This window comes from Condylostylus longicornis, unplaced genomic scaffold (genome assembly GCF_029603195.1).
Source record: "Condylostylus longicornis isolate FDR11 unplaced genomic scaffold, ASM2960319v2 ptg000011l, whole genome shotgun sequence".
NCBI classification, from domain to species: domain Eukaryota; kingdom Metazoa; phylum Arthropoda; class Insecta; order Diptera; family Dolichopodidae; genus Condylostylus; species Condylostylus longicornis.
The window spans coordinates 1,592,955-1,608,243 of record NW_026577980.1 but is presented as its reverse complement, the minus strand read 5'-3'; the positions used below and the strand labels follow the sequence as shown (position 1 = coordinate 1,608,243).

General features: G+C 25.8%; 1 protein-coding gene across 2 annotated transcripts in view; it reads left to right on the top strand.

Annotated features, from left to right (window-relative positions):
- Positions 1–15,289, top strand: part of LOC129619314 (influenza virus NS1A-binding protein homolog) — a 58,669-nt gene that overhangs the window by 14,939 nt on the left and 28,441 nt on the right. The window contains exon 2 of one of the 2 annotated variants that reach the window (XM_055534554.1): positions 3,030–3,924. In XM_055534554.1, coding sequence (XP_055390529.1) covers positions 3,894–3,924 — 31 coding nt within the window. In that variant the 5' untranslated portion in view covers positions 3,030–3,893. Of the gene's footprint in view, positions 1–3,029; positions 3,925–13,316; positions 13,510–15,289 lie in introns of those variants that run through there. The other variant, XM_055534552.1, reaches the window with a different exon arrangement.

Genomic DNA, 15,289 nt, shown 5'->3' with positions numbered 1-15,289 from the left:
CTTTTGAAATACCTACAAGAAATATTTTGAAATTTTCATATTTGAGTAATAATAACAAAATAACAATAATAAACATTAGATGAAGGGAATCTCTTATGAAAAATTTCCCTTTTTTCTTTTTTTACAAAAATTTTCGTTCCTCAAAATGTAACTTAATTTTGCACGTGCAGGTATACGTATACAATTTTCGTACATTCATGCATATATACAATATACACTTATACATTTTAAAAATATTTGCATGGGTATATACATTTTTAATACTTTTACAAAATACATAAATAAGACTTAAGAGACCGATTTTTATGAGCGTCAAATTTTCGTATAACTGTGCACACAATAATTATTTAAAGATGGTGAAGAAAATTAAAAGTTTCTTGAAGCGAAATTAAGAAGTGAAAAATAAGAAAAAAAGGAGAAAAAATATGAAAATAAATTACAATTTATGTTTGGATTGAGTTGAGATAAAATTTTAATAATAGAATTAGAGAATAAGTTCTTTAAAATTACGTCAATTACGTCAACCCAAATTGTTGAACAAAATTTAAATCACATTAATTATTGAGTGGGGGGTGCAAAAAAAAACAATGTTGCAAAATGTGTTTGTGTTTAATTTTTATTAAAAGTTTCACTTCATTCACTCTAACAATTAATGTCAAAAATAGACTTTAGCATTATTCATTTTCGTCTTGCACTTAAATTTTTAATTAGGATTCTTAATGGATCTACTATTTAGTAAACGGAATTAAATTAAATACAAATTACTAATCTTAATTCTCGAACTGACTATTATTAACAAGTAGCGACATCTACTTTAGATCTAAAATTTACCAAATAAAAGTTCCTTCTTTTAATTTATTTATAAATTCTCAAATTCTCAAATTTAATGTACAACTAAAATTTCTGTTGTAGAAGTTGTTGCCAAACTTGTTTGATATTTTGCTAGTAAATTTTGTGACAAATTTTTTGATTTGGATTTTTTAAATTCTTATTGTTATTGCACATAACTTATACCTATTCATATTTTATATTTATTAGTATACTTCATTAAATTATACATACATATATGTTTACTAATATTTTACATACGAGTACTGTGTTTTGCATACATATGTAAAAAAAATCTTGATGTAAATAGAATTTCATTTAATATTAAATTAGAGAAATAAATATGACAGCAACAAGTCGTTATAAACAATATTGTAAGTATAAAATATTGAGAAATCCTTATTACTTATGTCAGAAAAAATGAATTTATCATCACTCTCTGACTATAGCAAATCTTTGATTTTTTCACTGTTTATGATACTCTGTGTGTATAACATATGTACAAATGTGTATAACAATTGTATATATTTATATATGCAAATGTTAATAGTATGTATGTACATACTTTATACATTTTGTTTTTCAAAAACAATTAGAACACATATTCTTCTATTGAGATTTCAAGCTCATTTCTATTAGACTTTGTAACTTTTTATTAAGTATACGATTATTATATGTGGGTTTATTATAAAAGTTAAACTGTTATATATTCCTACTTATATATGTCAATTATTATGTCAGAATATTCTCGTAACATGAATATTATGCTTTAATATTAAATATAAAAAAAAATTGAACTTTGAACATTTTATCGCGCACTTTTTTTTATGGTAGAAATAATTGTATAAGAGATTGCAAATATGTGTATGAATTTAAAAATGGAAAATATATTTTTTTTTGTGCTAATTGTATTTAGTTGAGTTATTCAAAAACAAAAGAAGTTGTTATAAATTTAAAAGGTTGTATTCACAAATGTGTTGAAAAGTAAGGTTTCGACTCCAGTGCGAAAATCTCCTTCTTCTCCTGTGAGATCTGGGGAGAAGATAATCCGTCCACCTTTTAATCTGAGTTTATTGCTTTGCTAGAGGCGCAAAAAAAAAATGGTTATTAAAGAGTGGAAGACTCAGATTTTGAATGCAATTTCTGTGTGGGAATCTCTTTCTTTTAATATTACGAAAAAATAGGGTGCCGATCTTTCAATCACAGGATTTTGGTTGGCTACAGTTGAAAAAATCTTTATTTAGGTGTAAAATAGCGAGTTTATAAATATTTGTATCGACCATTTACATCATAGCTTTTGAGATCCTAAATCTTTAATAGTGTCGTTTTTGGGGGCTTACATTAAGTGGAGTATTATACTCCAATGTCATACTCCGACTGGATTATATGAGTATATAAATTAATTATGAATTAAAAACCCTGTTTTAGAATGTTGTAATATACATACATATATACTTATATGTATATTTGTATTCAATGTACTTAGCTAGATTTATTCTTTAAATCTCGAATGGGCGTACGAATTTAAATAACAAATATTACATGAATGGTTATAATTATTTGTCGAATGAGTTTTCTATTACCTTCATACAAAGGAGTGTTTACATCGGGTAATCAACAAATAAAATATTAAATGATAAAATTTAGCTTCAATAAATCATTTCTATTATTAGAATTAATCTGCTAGCTTTTGTATGAAATACTTAAAAATTAGTAAATATAGGTATAACTGCAAATATTATGGTAACAAAAACATGAAAATCTGTTCTTAGAACTATTTTTTTGCTATCTTAAAAATATTTCACAATATAAAATGGAGTAACAATTTGAATTAGAGAATGTACTTATTATTTTATAAGAAAACTAATTTAGCTAAAACTATAGCGCTAATTGTCTGACAAACAACAGTCTTTGCATTGTATAAATGTCAAATTTGACTTTTGCCATTATTTTGTCAAAATTGACAAATTGCTAATTGCTAAATGATATTCAAAATTAAATACTTATGTATGTTTTTTTTAATAACTTTGGCATTTTGTTATTATATAGCATTAATAAATAACGATATGTGATAGTCTGTCTCGCAAGATGACCCCATATTATTTACAGTTTTGTTTTTTGTTTGATAATTTAAAAAAATATTTTTTTAATATCAAATTTATTTATAAAATTTTATTCTATTCTTTTTTGTTCTCTTTCAGATACTGAAACAACTCCGACTGATATTAAATATACAACAATATTTATATAAAAAAGAAAAATAAAAATACATAATTTTTTTACAACAATCATATAACAATAAAAAAAATAAAAAAAATTTAATATCAAAAAAAATTTCGAAATAAAAAAAACATCCAATTTTTTTTATTCACGCGCTGATTGCACAATTTTTCATTCATTTTTTTCCCCGTGTTTTATAACTTATTTATATATATATATACATACATATATGAAATAAAAGTAATATAAGAATTTTTCTATCACACACATATACATACATTTATATGTGTCTATAAGTATATATATATGAATTTGCCGTGTATTGTACAAGCCTACAATATAAAAACAAAAAAATTATTTTAGTACTATTGTAAAATTAAAAATAAAAATATTTGTAAATTATATAAGAAGCCTTGAAATTATTATTGAGTTTCTTTCAATAAATCTAAGAACGCTGAGAACAAGACAATTGGGTGGTGTGTGGTGTTGGTGTCATCAAAAAAAATCATAAAAATTTTAAAAATTTTCATATTTAGTTTAAAAAAAAAAATCATTTTATTAAAAAACAAACAAAAACAAAGGAAATAAAGTAGCAAAATTTTTTGCTGAATTTTCATTTTACTAGAAAAAAAAATTTAAATTACCAAAAACAAAAATTACAAATTATTGCAAATTCAATTCCAATTTTTTTTATTATATTTTACAATAATCACAAAAAAAAAATATTGAAAAAAAAAAACAACTTTGCATTTATAATTCGATTTTTATTATATTAAAAAATCGATTAAGAAATTTTGATTTTGAAAAATTAAATAAGAAACAAAGAGGCAAATAAAATTTTCAAGATGAGACCCAGACTAGAAGGATCGATTTGTGGTAAGTTTTTATTTACTAGATTTTAAATACAAATTACAATTTCATAATAATGGCAGTTTATTCCTTTTCATCAAAAACAAACCTTAAAACCGCCTTTAAACCGAATGTAATTCTAAAACTAAATACAATGACACTGAATAATGGCAAGGAACAAAAACAATTTTTTATTTTACATTTCGGACACGCAAATTTTGATTTTTTGAAATTTATTTTTAAATTGACATTATATATAATATTAAAAGTATTGTTCCGTCCTCCTTTATATTTCCAGCCTATGTCAATTAAATTATTAAATGCAGTATACTGAATAATACTTATCGTCAAAAATTTTACAAAAAGTATATAGAATTTTTTGTATGCACTAATAGATTTTCTCTGCGTTTCGAAAACGCATTTTATACGATTCGGAAAGCGTAACATTGTAAAATTTTCTAAAAATACAATACGAAACGAGTAAAATTTTTTTTTACAATACGGAATACTGCCAATATTATAATAATTAATTAACTTTAATTATAAGTTACGAGTAAAAAAAAAATGCTACTTATTTTGAAATTAAAATTCATTTAGTATTTTAAAATAATGGGGCTCTTCATCTACGAACAATTAATTCAGATTAGCCGATTCCGATTTATATTTACTCTTCGATTTCCTCTCATTGACGCTGACTTTGAATTCGATTTAGACTCCTCGTCTCAGACGCAGTCGATCTAAAAAATAATAAAATTAGTTTAATGAATTCAAATTAAACTAATTTTATTATTTTTTAAATAAACAGTTAAAGGGACTATAATTTTATTGCTCATAAAAGTCGTAAATGATATGAAAATTTTAAAGTTGTTTACCTTTGTGTATCATACATATGTTTGTATTGTAAACGTAGTAAAAATTTTATAATTATAATTAACTTAATCTATATATTAGATTTGCGCATATGTACGCATAAGGCAAGTCTTCCGATTTAAAAATTTTAAATAACAACCGGTCTAATTAATCGAACAATAAATTGCTCAACTTTTTCTTTAAATTTAGGAAATAGCCAATTTTAAATGGGTAAATCCCAAAAATATTTCGTTTTTTTCTTTTAATCGATATCAAGTAATCAATTTATTTAAAAAATATTTTATCATTTTCAAGCACTTGAAATGATTGCCTATTTTGTTATACATAACATTCATAAATATGTACATACATACAAACATATTTCTATTTTCCATATAAGTAAAAAACACGAGTTCTGATCTCGTTTGTTTACAAATTTTATTTACGTCTAAAAATTTAATTTCATATTTTTTTTCGTTTTGCTATCAATTAGTCAGTAGTAGAGGAAAAAAAAGAAACATGTGTTAACACTGAAAACATAAAAGCTTCATACCAGCTCAACAAACAAACAAAGAAGCAAACGAACAAAATAAAAACGCAATAATCGTCAACAATGTGTTTCCATCGATTTTCTAAAAAGCGCTTAAAATTTCTACTAATACTATTGTGTTATTAAAAGCACGTGATTATCTTGATTAAAAAAAAACACAATTACCCATTTAATCAATCAGGTTGTTGGGAGATAAACAAAAAAAAATAGAAAAAAGAAAACAAAATAATGAAAAACACGTGATTTTAGGAATTTAATCGTTTTTATAAAAGTTGTTTGTATAGCTTGTTCAAGCCCGCATTGAATTGAAAAATTATATGTTTGTGATGAAAGCAGCACATTTTACCATCAGTTCAATAAAAATAGAAAATTGCTATCGTGTTAAATATTGTTGAAAAACTGGTTATTATTATGTAGTATTTATTCCAGTATACTTACATGGAAGTATAGTTATAAGCCATTGTTGTTTTTAGAAAGCGCCACAACAATATTGTACTCATTCTATTTTCGCGAATGTGAAATGAAAGTGAATTATTATTAATATATCATTTAATTAGATTAGATTGTAGTCAATCGAAAAAATATTGCGTTTTATATTTTTTTTATTTTGATTTTTAATTTCATATTTTATTTAGGATCACATACAATTATTAACATAATTAACTACAGAGCAGGGTTTGGTACGAAATTTTAATCTATTTTAAGCTTAAATCACTGCCTGGGCACGCAATTCTCACATGCGCACAAGTGGACAAAGAGGTCGAGCAACTTACGGCGGATATACAGCAAGCTGCACTCGAAAGTACTCCTGCAATTAAGTCAAAGAACGTGCAAAGGAGTAATCCTTCTGAAATTGTACAGTTAATTAAAGAAAAAAGAAAGGCTAGGAAAAAGTGGCATATCGCTAGATATCCAGGTGACAAAACAAAAGTTAATCAATTAAACAACAAATTAAGAAAGATGGTTACTGAATTTAAAAACGAGTCCATCAGAAAGTATCTAAGCGAACTGGATAACGATAAAGAAACAGATTACTCACTATGGAAGGCAACCAAAAAAATCCGGCGTCCAAAAATCCAGGACCCGTCAATTAAAAAACCAAACGGCTAGTGGGCGAAAACTGAGAAGAAAAAAGCTGATATCTTTGCTCTTCACTTGAAGAGTGTGTTATGAGAGAAACCAGTTATATTTATAAAAAAGACGTGGTAGAAGTTCCGTTAACAACATTAGCTGAGCTCAAATCTGACATTAATAACATCAGTAACAAAAAATCTCGGGGCTTCGATCTCATCACTGGTGAAATCATGAAGAACCTACCCCACATCGCGTTATTGAGATTCAAAGAAATTATAAACTCCTGCTTTAAGTTAATGTACGTTCCTAGAATATGCAATATGCAGAAATCATAGTAATATTAAAAACGGGCAAATCCCCTATTGACGTCTCGTCGTACAGACCTATATCGCTGCTGCCAATTATGTCAAAAATCTTTGAAAAACTGTTGTACAGAAGATTAGCTCCCACTATTCAACATCGAAATTTAATACCTTCACATCAATTTGGATTCCGGGATGGTCATATGACTATTCAGCAAGTACATCGGGTAACCAATGAAATTGAATCAGCTCTCGAAGCAAAACAAGTTTGTACTGGAGTCTTTCTTGACTTGTCGCAAGCCTTCGATAAGGTCTGGCTGGAAGGCCTGAAATTCAAAATTCATCGTGACCTCCCATTTCAGTATTATGAAATACTAAACTCATACCTGACGAACAGAGAATTCCGTGTAAGATATGGCGGGAAATATTCTGAATTAGAAAACATAAGTGCTGGTGTTCCACAGGGCAGCCTCCTTGGTCCTTTACTGTACTCTTTATACACGAGAGACTTACCTGTGGCGGGTCAGGTCACCACAGCCACATTTGCGGACGATACCGCACTGCTAGCAGTAGCTGACAATGTCAATTCATCAACTGAAAAGGCACACAAGCTGCAGTGGATGACGTTGTACGCTGGCAAAGAAATGGCGCATAAAACATTTCAACACTCCCGATCACAATAGATTCTAAAACAATACCATATTCGAATTCTGCAAAATATCTGGGTATAACTCTGGATGCGAAGTTAAGATGGAAAGAGCACATAAAAATGAAAAAGGAGCAACTAAATATAAAATCAAGAAAACTAAATTGGCTGTTGGGCAATAATTCCGAACTGTCTATCCACAATAAAACCCTAATTTATAAACAGGTGCTAAAACCAATATGGATTTACGGAATCCAACTCTGGGGTTGTGCGAAAAAAACTAATGTGGAAATTATTCAAAGATTTCAAAACAAGATCCTTAGGCAGATTGTTGGCGCACCATGGCAGATTGTTGGCAACCATCAAAATGAGGAAGCGAAGAAACTGATACTCACTGGCAATGAAGTTCGCCGCTTAAAAAGGACGAAGCCACATGAACTGGCTCATCAATAGTTTATAAGTTATATATTTATTAGAGATAAAGGTTTCCTAGTCAAAAAGTATATTTTAGTCGGAACATATAAATAAAAAAAAAACAAAAAAAAAAAAAACTGATGAATACATACATACTTCCGTATGATATACTTATGCATTATAATTCTTTCTAAAAAAATAATTACATGAATTATTTTAAGTATGTAATTTTAATATATTTGAAAAATCTGTCAACATAGTAATTTATTATTGGGAAAATTTCATATGTCTGTTCACGTTCACGTTCAAGTAATCCAGTAACGAATTCAGTTGAATTTAATCTTTGTCCCCCATTTTCTCTTCTTCAAAAAATAAATTAATTTAAAAGTATTTTGTACTTCTCAATACTCAATGTATTGTGTTACTCTTTTGTATTTTTATGAATTTCTAACTTAGTTCACAATAATTGCAATAGGTGTTTGAGTATTAAAAATTATTCTTAATGAAGTTTGCAATTTTCAATAAAATTCAACAATTTATTTAAAATTTAATTTAAATCAATTATTAATTAATCAATTGTATTAAAATACAATTTTAATTTGTTAAAAAAAGAATTGTAATTAAAAATTAAACACAGATGTTGGCGGCGATATTAAGAACTTTTATTTGTTGTTTTAAAACGGAATTGTCAATACTCGTATTAAATTGTGTTTGTATTCATTGAATTTAAATATTTAAATTATTTTGTTAATCAGTGTTGATTGAATTAAATTCATTTTGTAATTAAGTTAATAGCAAACATGATATTTTAGATACAATAAAATTTAAAGATGTTTAAAATTTAAATAGACATGACTGTTTACTACAGACCTGTATTGTACATGGTTAAATAATAATCTTAATAGTAACTTAATGACTGTAAAGCCATTAAGCTAATATCTCGATTATATTGCATCATACACATATTTCTATAATAATTTTATAAATAATTTAATAGATGATTTTATAAATTGAAATTACTTAAAAAATATTTTTCATTTATAAAATTGATCGGAACACGAAAATTAAAGTAATTTATTTAATTTTCTTATTCAATAATTGTCAAATATTTTTACGTAAGTGATTATAGCTTGGCACTTATATAAATTAAATATAAAATTAATATTCCATTGTTAATACTAAAAATAAACAAGTAAAGCTTTTAATAAAAAAATTGAAAATTTTAATTTTTTAGGTTTTTTTAAACGAAATTACGTAATATAAACCTATGTTTTTATACCCATACGACTGTATATATAGGTTCGAAGCGTTTAAAATAATAGTTTTTTTAATTTCCGCGGTTTATCCATATGTGGTCCGTCCGTTCAAACGATAAGTCAAAAACTAATTGTTGGTGATTCCTTCGCTGTTAGCTCAACGTTTAAGTACTTGGGTATTGTGTTGAACTTAAAGCTCAACCAAAGTATTAATGTGGAAGTACTGGGCGGCTCTCTGCAAGATGTGTATAGGCTGTGAGAATTGAAAAAAGTATAGGCAAGTGGTTGTGCGATAGAGCGGCCGGCGATGGATCAGGCATATAACCGTACCAAGATAAAAAGGGTTCAAAGGGCTGTGTGCATTGGTATTAATGTAGTGTTAAGTTTGACGCCCAGAGACGACACAGATAAATGAATAATTATTAAATTTTTATGTTACAACGAAATTAAATTCAATTAGAAAAATGAAAAAGCAATTTAATATCATTTGATTCAACACCATTTTTCATACACACATTTATATTGTACACAAAGTTAATGTCATTAATTTTTCTACTATTCTCGTGGCATAAAAGTAATTTACTCATAGGTAACTTTGTCACATCTATAGTAATTATTATTATAATTGTAGTGTACAAATTATGCGTACTTATACTTATATGTATATTAATAATTTGGGGGCAAATTAATAGCAGTTGATGCAATGACGATGAAAATAAGAATACCTAACACGTGTGCTAATTCAATTAAAAACTTTATTATTGAGTTATTCTACAAAACGGAACAATTAATTAATTAATAATACCACACAAAACCAAACAAATTTAATAATCATGAGAAAATATAATATTGGGAACTTTGCAACATTGAGAACTTTTGTTCTCTCTCTCTCTCTTTTGACTTAACTGTTTTATTTTTTTAACTCTCATTTCATTAATACCCTTCAATCGGATATTAAAAATCATAAATGCAAAATTATATTTAATTTGATGTAGCAAAGTAATCATTAATAAATGAATTTGGAAAATAAATAATAACGGTAAATTTTTTAACAGTAAGTACTCAATGAAGTGTAACCAAGGTAAATGAATTGTTAAAAGTGTGCAATTGTTATTTGAATGACATTTAAATGTTATACCTTCTGATTTTTGTTGAATAACATTTTAATTAGAACGTTTTAGAAAAAGAAAAATTTATTTAATTTCATTTATCACTTTTAAAACAATTCATACAAAATCTGATTGATAATGATATTAGTTTGCGTTTCCAGCAAATTTGGACACGGTTTCTATTATATGTAACATACAAATTTGAATAAATGGCAATGCAGACGGAATATACATGTGAAAAATATTCAAATACTTAAAAATCCCAATAAATATTTTTATATAAACCTCTTATACGATCATATACAATTCGATAATCGAAATCAATAAAAATTCGAATAATGCCGAAATCGTACTTAATAAACTGAAAATATTTTTCTGTTTAATATTTTTTCGTTTTAAATACCTATGCACACAAAACCACACAAAAACAAAAAACAATAGATTTTTTAATGTCATATTAAGAAACCTTTGAAATCCAATTAAGATATTACGACACTTTTTAAATTTTTTTATTAGAATTACCAACTTCTATGAAATTTTATTTTAAAATGAAACCATGTGAATATAATGTTATAGAACATTTACTGCGAACGATTTTAATTATTACTTTGTTGAAATCATAAAATTCAACATGGAATGTATAACACAAATAAAATGTAATTTTCATACGATACCTCGTGTAATTTCGTTATTTCGTCGTGTAAAATCGGAAAATTGAACTACTTTTTTTTGATTTAACTACTTAGTTAGCAAAAATCAATGAAGAACGGTAACCCAAACATTTCCTGATACCTGTTTACTGCGAGTACTCATTTATCCCTTTATGAGTAAATAGCCTTATAAATAAATAGTAAAATGGCCTTATAAGAGGGGGAAAATACCTAAATAGCCTTATTTTCCTCCTCTTTGATATTGCTTCTTTTTTTAATTTATTACACTCGGTCTCCTAATAATGCGTAAAATGATCGTTATTAATCATTAGAAATAGGTCACGACATTCACCCCAGCAAGCTTATTTTCAGTATAATTGTGATTCGGCACGAAAAAAGGAACCGTCTCAATCAATTGACTGGCGATTTTTTCATACGTTTCCGATGGTTATCGAATCAGTAGTCTTATATGTCACTTGTTTATCATTAAGATGGCTTATTTGCTATTAAGTACTTTATTTGTGTGGCGATAAGTTCGTTTTACTCGAGAACCGTGCAGTTCCGGTTGGTCTAGACGGTTCACCATGAGGTGAAAAAATTAAGGAATATAGACCAACCGTTTATGAGGAAATGTTTAAAGGTGAGGATACCTTTAAACATTTAAAGGTGTCCTCACCTTTAAACATTTCCTCACAAAATATTACCTGAAATAATTAGTCGTCAATTTAAACATGGCAATCCTATAATTTTTTATTCCTCTCTGGGGTTTTAAAAAAGAAAAAAACATTCACAACTGAAACGAATTGCTAACACTAATAAAACGATAGACCAAAAGTGAGTAAGTAAATCGCAATAATACAGAGGGTTTTTCAAAGATAACTAAACACAATTTTTTGATAATATAATCTTCGACGATTCGGATGTAGAATGTGCAGGGGTTGGGAGGGGGGAGAAGAAAGAATAATAGGTTGTTTTCAATTTGTATAACGGGTTATATTATGTCTTCTTCTATTTGAAGTACATATTTAAATTATATTTTGTTTTTAATTCATTTATTTTGTTATTGTTTCTTTCTACTCGTCGTACTCATCTGTCTATAATTTTTACCTGCCATATTATTTAACGTTCTTTATTTTTAAAATTTTCTTATATTTATATATGTATATGTATACATAACTGTTATTGCAACTTTTTGCTTTTTTTTCTGTGTTTTGTTTTTCTACTTAGTTTTTGAATAATTTTTTTAGTTAGAGTACAATATGTTCTTCAAAGAGAAATGACGGGTGGTAACGGTTCTTTATTGTCTTCTTTATTATATTAAGTGAAATAAAGAATTAAAAAAAAAAATAAAAAAAAAATTAAGGAAGAAGAAAAAATTTAGTGTTAACAAAATTTCTTAATAATTAAAATTTTTAGTGTCCTTAACAATGTAAATATAAAAATTATTGGAGAAAAAAAATAATTCAAAATTTCATTCACTTTATTTTTATGAATTTATCCTTTTTTTTGAGTGTTTGTTCTTTTTCAACAAATAATTGTTTTGTTGTGGTTTTGTGTGTTTTGCGTACTTGTTATAAATTTGTTGGACCTATGTGCTTAGGAAGGAAATTGGACATATTTGGTGCCTTGCTGTTTTAATAAAGGAAAATTCTTTATTTTACCATCCAAAAATTTTGCTAAAGGAAATTGACACGCAATTTGTGCACGTTTCAACTAACTACCTATGCATAATTCTTAATTACCTATACATTTATACTTGTATAGTTAGATATCGCTAATAAATTGTATAACAGTATAATATTATTTATGACAAACAACAAAAAAAAATACAGGTTGTTGGTAATTAAAGGATAATTTTTTGTTTTTTTTTTTGTTTTCCTGGAAGTTTCGAAAAAAATTAATATTTTTTCATTGCTTTTCTCATATTGTCTCAAGCAGATATTAAGTATCTATATAAGTATATAAAAAGTGATAATTCAATAAAGATAAGCAAAAATTAATAAAACAGAAAGCAAAATAAAAGTTTGTTATATTTTTTCTTTAAATTACTTAATTTTTGGTTACTTGTGTATATAAATGTGCACATTTTATTCTTTAATAATAGTTATTATTTGTAAATTAGTTAATTAATACCTAAAATTTCTGGTGAAATACAGGCGCACTTTGTATAACACTTAAAAAATTCAAAAAGTAATATTTTTTAAAAATGGACGAAAGTTCTATAAATTGCAAATATTTTGGAAATTTAATTGAAAATTTTAAATGAAAATTTTACAAATAATTAAAAGTGGCTTAATATAAATAAAATTTTACCACCCCAAAGAGTTGTGATTATAAAGATTATTAAGTATTTATAAAATTTATTATTATTTTTTTTGAGTTTTTAAATAAATGGTGATAATAAAAAGTTGTTTTTTAAGATAGAAGAGTTATATAGAAGAATTAGAAATGATAAGAAATAATTTTTTGTTTTAAAAATTAAAGGAGCAGCAATAAGTATTTCTGGAATTTAATCTGTGATAAAATAGAAAGTTTTCTTTGGTTGGTTTTCAATTTTAATTTTTAAAATTCAATTGATTTTCTAATAAAGTACCGTACCTATTACTTATACAATTAAATTTATAATTAATAAAAATTTAAATTTGTTTAATAAGAGCTTGTATATAATATTAAGTATAATAGTTAAATAAAAAAAATGTATCTTAACGCATTTAAAAGAAGATTAGCAAGAAATAAAAGATTCACGAGTTCATATGATAGTGGTGAGTTTCAAAACTATTATATACCTTAGTACTTTAATGAATTTTTAAAAATACAAAAAATATTCATGGTTTTCTTCGTTATGTATCATTAATCTTCACAATAAGTATAGAATATTAATTAATTTAATTAAATTATAATAATAAGGAAGGAGGAGGAAGAAGCTTGAAATTTTTCTTTTGTTTAATATAATTGTCCCTTGTAATTATTATTAAGATATATATAAGAGATGGATGATTTTGCCAATATTTCTGCTACTCTTCTCTGGAAAAATATCAAACTACAACTAGTAAGCTCCCATTTCTTCACCATTTCTCGAGAAAATATTATTTCAATTGTTTTATTGTAAATGAGAAAATAAGAGGGGCATCATAACCAATATTCCCCCACCGAATCCCCTTTATTTATTATTTGGTATTAAAATTTTGTAGTTATACTCATTTAATATACTTAGTTATTGGAAAATTATCTTATAATCTTAATGGCCCGTACAATTATGACTAATTAAAATAAACTTCATATTTACGGTAATCTACTACTTATATGAATTTATTCATTAAATTTTTTATTTTATTAACTTTTCAATTTCAATTAAAAAAAAAAAACAATTTCATTTTGTTTTATTTTTTACATGTTTCATGTTTAAATTTTTAATATTATTGATCAAACTCAAGAAATTTAGTTTTAAAAGTACGTCAGAGTAAATATAAAATTTTCAACAATAAAAGTAAAATAATTTTATAAATTTAATTATGCATGCATGTAACTAGGGATATAGTTTCTTTTTAAAATAATTTATTGAAGAATTCATTTACTTATCATTTACATACCAATTGACTGCAGAGTTTACTCAATTTTCACCTGTTCAAGTTTGTTCGAATTTCAATTTTAATTTCTGAAATTCATTCTAATACTTTTAAAATTTTTAGTTCGTTTTTAGGTTCCACATCTCAATGTTTCAAATTTCTTAGCTAGTTTTCTCATTTTTTCTCAAAATAACCTTCAAATAACTGCAAAATGCCACATTTCAAAACTTTGTGTAAAGTTATAAGACTTTTCCCAAACAGCGATTGAATTTTTCATTCACATATTCGAATCAAGCGATTCTTACCTTACGTACTGTATAATGAAATAGCTCGAAAAATATTTTCTCACTTGACAATAATACGGATACGTGACTCTCACTCGAACTGAATGCAAATCTACAATAAGTACTCAATATTTTTCTCATTTGTTGAGTCAAAAAGTTGGGTATAGAATGTAGTCGTAATTTTTCAGACTCTTTCTTTTATTTATTAATTTACTTTAAAAATTTTTAAAATTCTTTCAAAGTAAATTAATGATCATTAATATGTCAAAGACACAATATTTATGATTAATTACAATGCAACAATCATTAAGTATGGTGAATTTAAATGTCAATGGTGAATATATCTAACATTTATTTGTTTTTTTTCCATTATTTTCATAATACATATTTTATTTTAAGAGTGGGTGTTGGCGATGTTGTCCTAGAGTACACATGTTTTTCTACATATATACTCGTAGTAAATAAATATTTATTTTATGATGTCCTTAACCTTTTACACAACTTTATAGTGTTTAAATTTTGTGGCCATAGTAATAATGAAATAGTAAATAGTAAACGAGTTTTAACAGTAAATAATAAAAGGGAAAAAATTATATTAAAATAGAAATAGAGAGAGAGAGAGAGAGAAAGAGAGGAAATGACAGTGTCAAAAAGATAATAACAGTAAATTATGAGAGCTTTTGTTTTTCTTT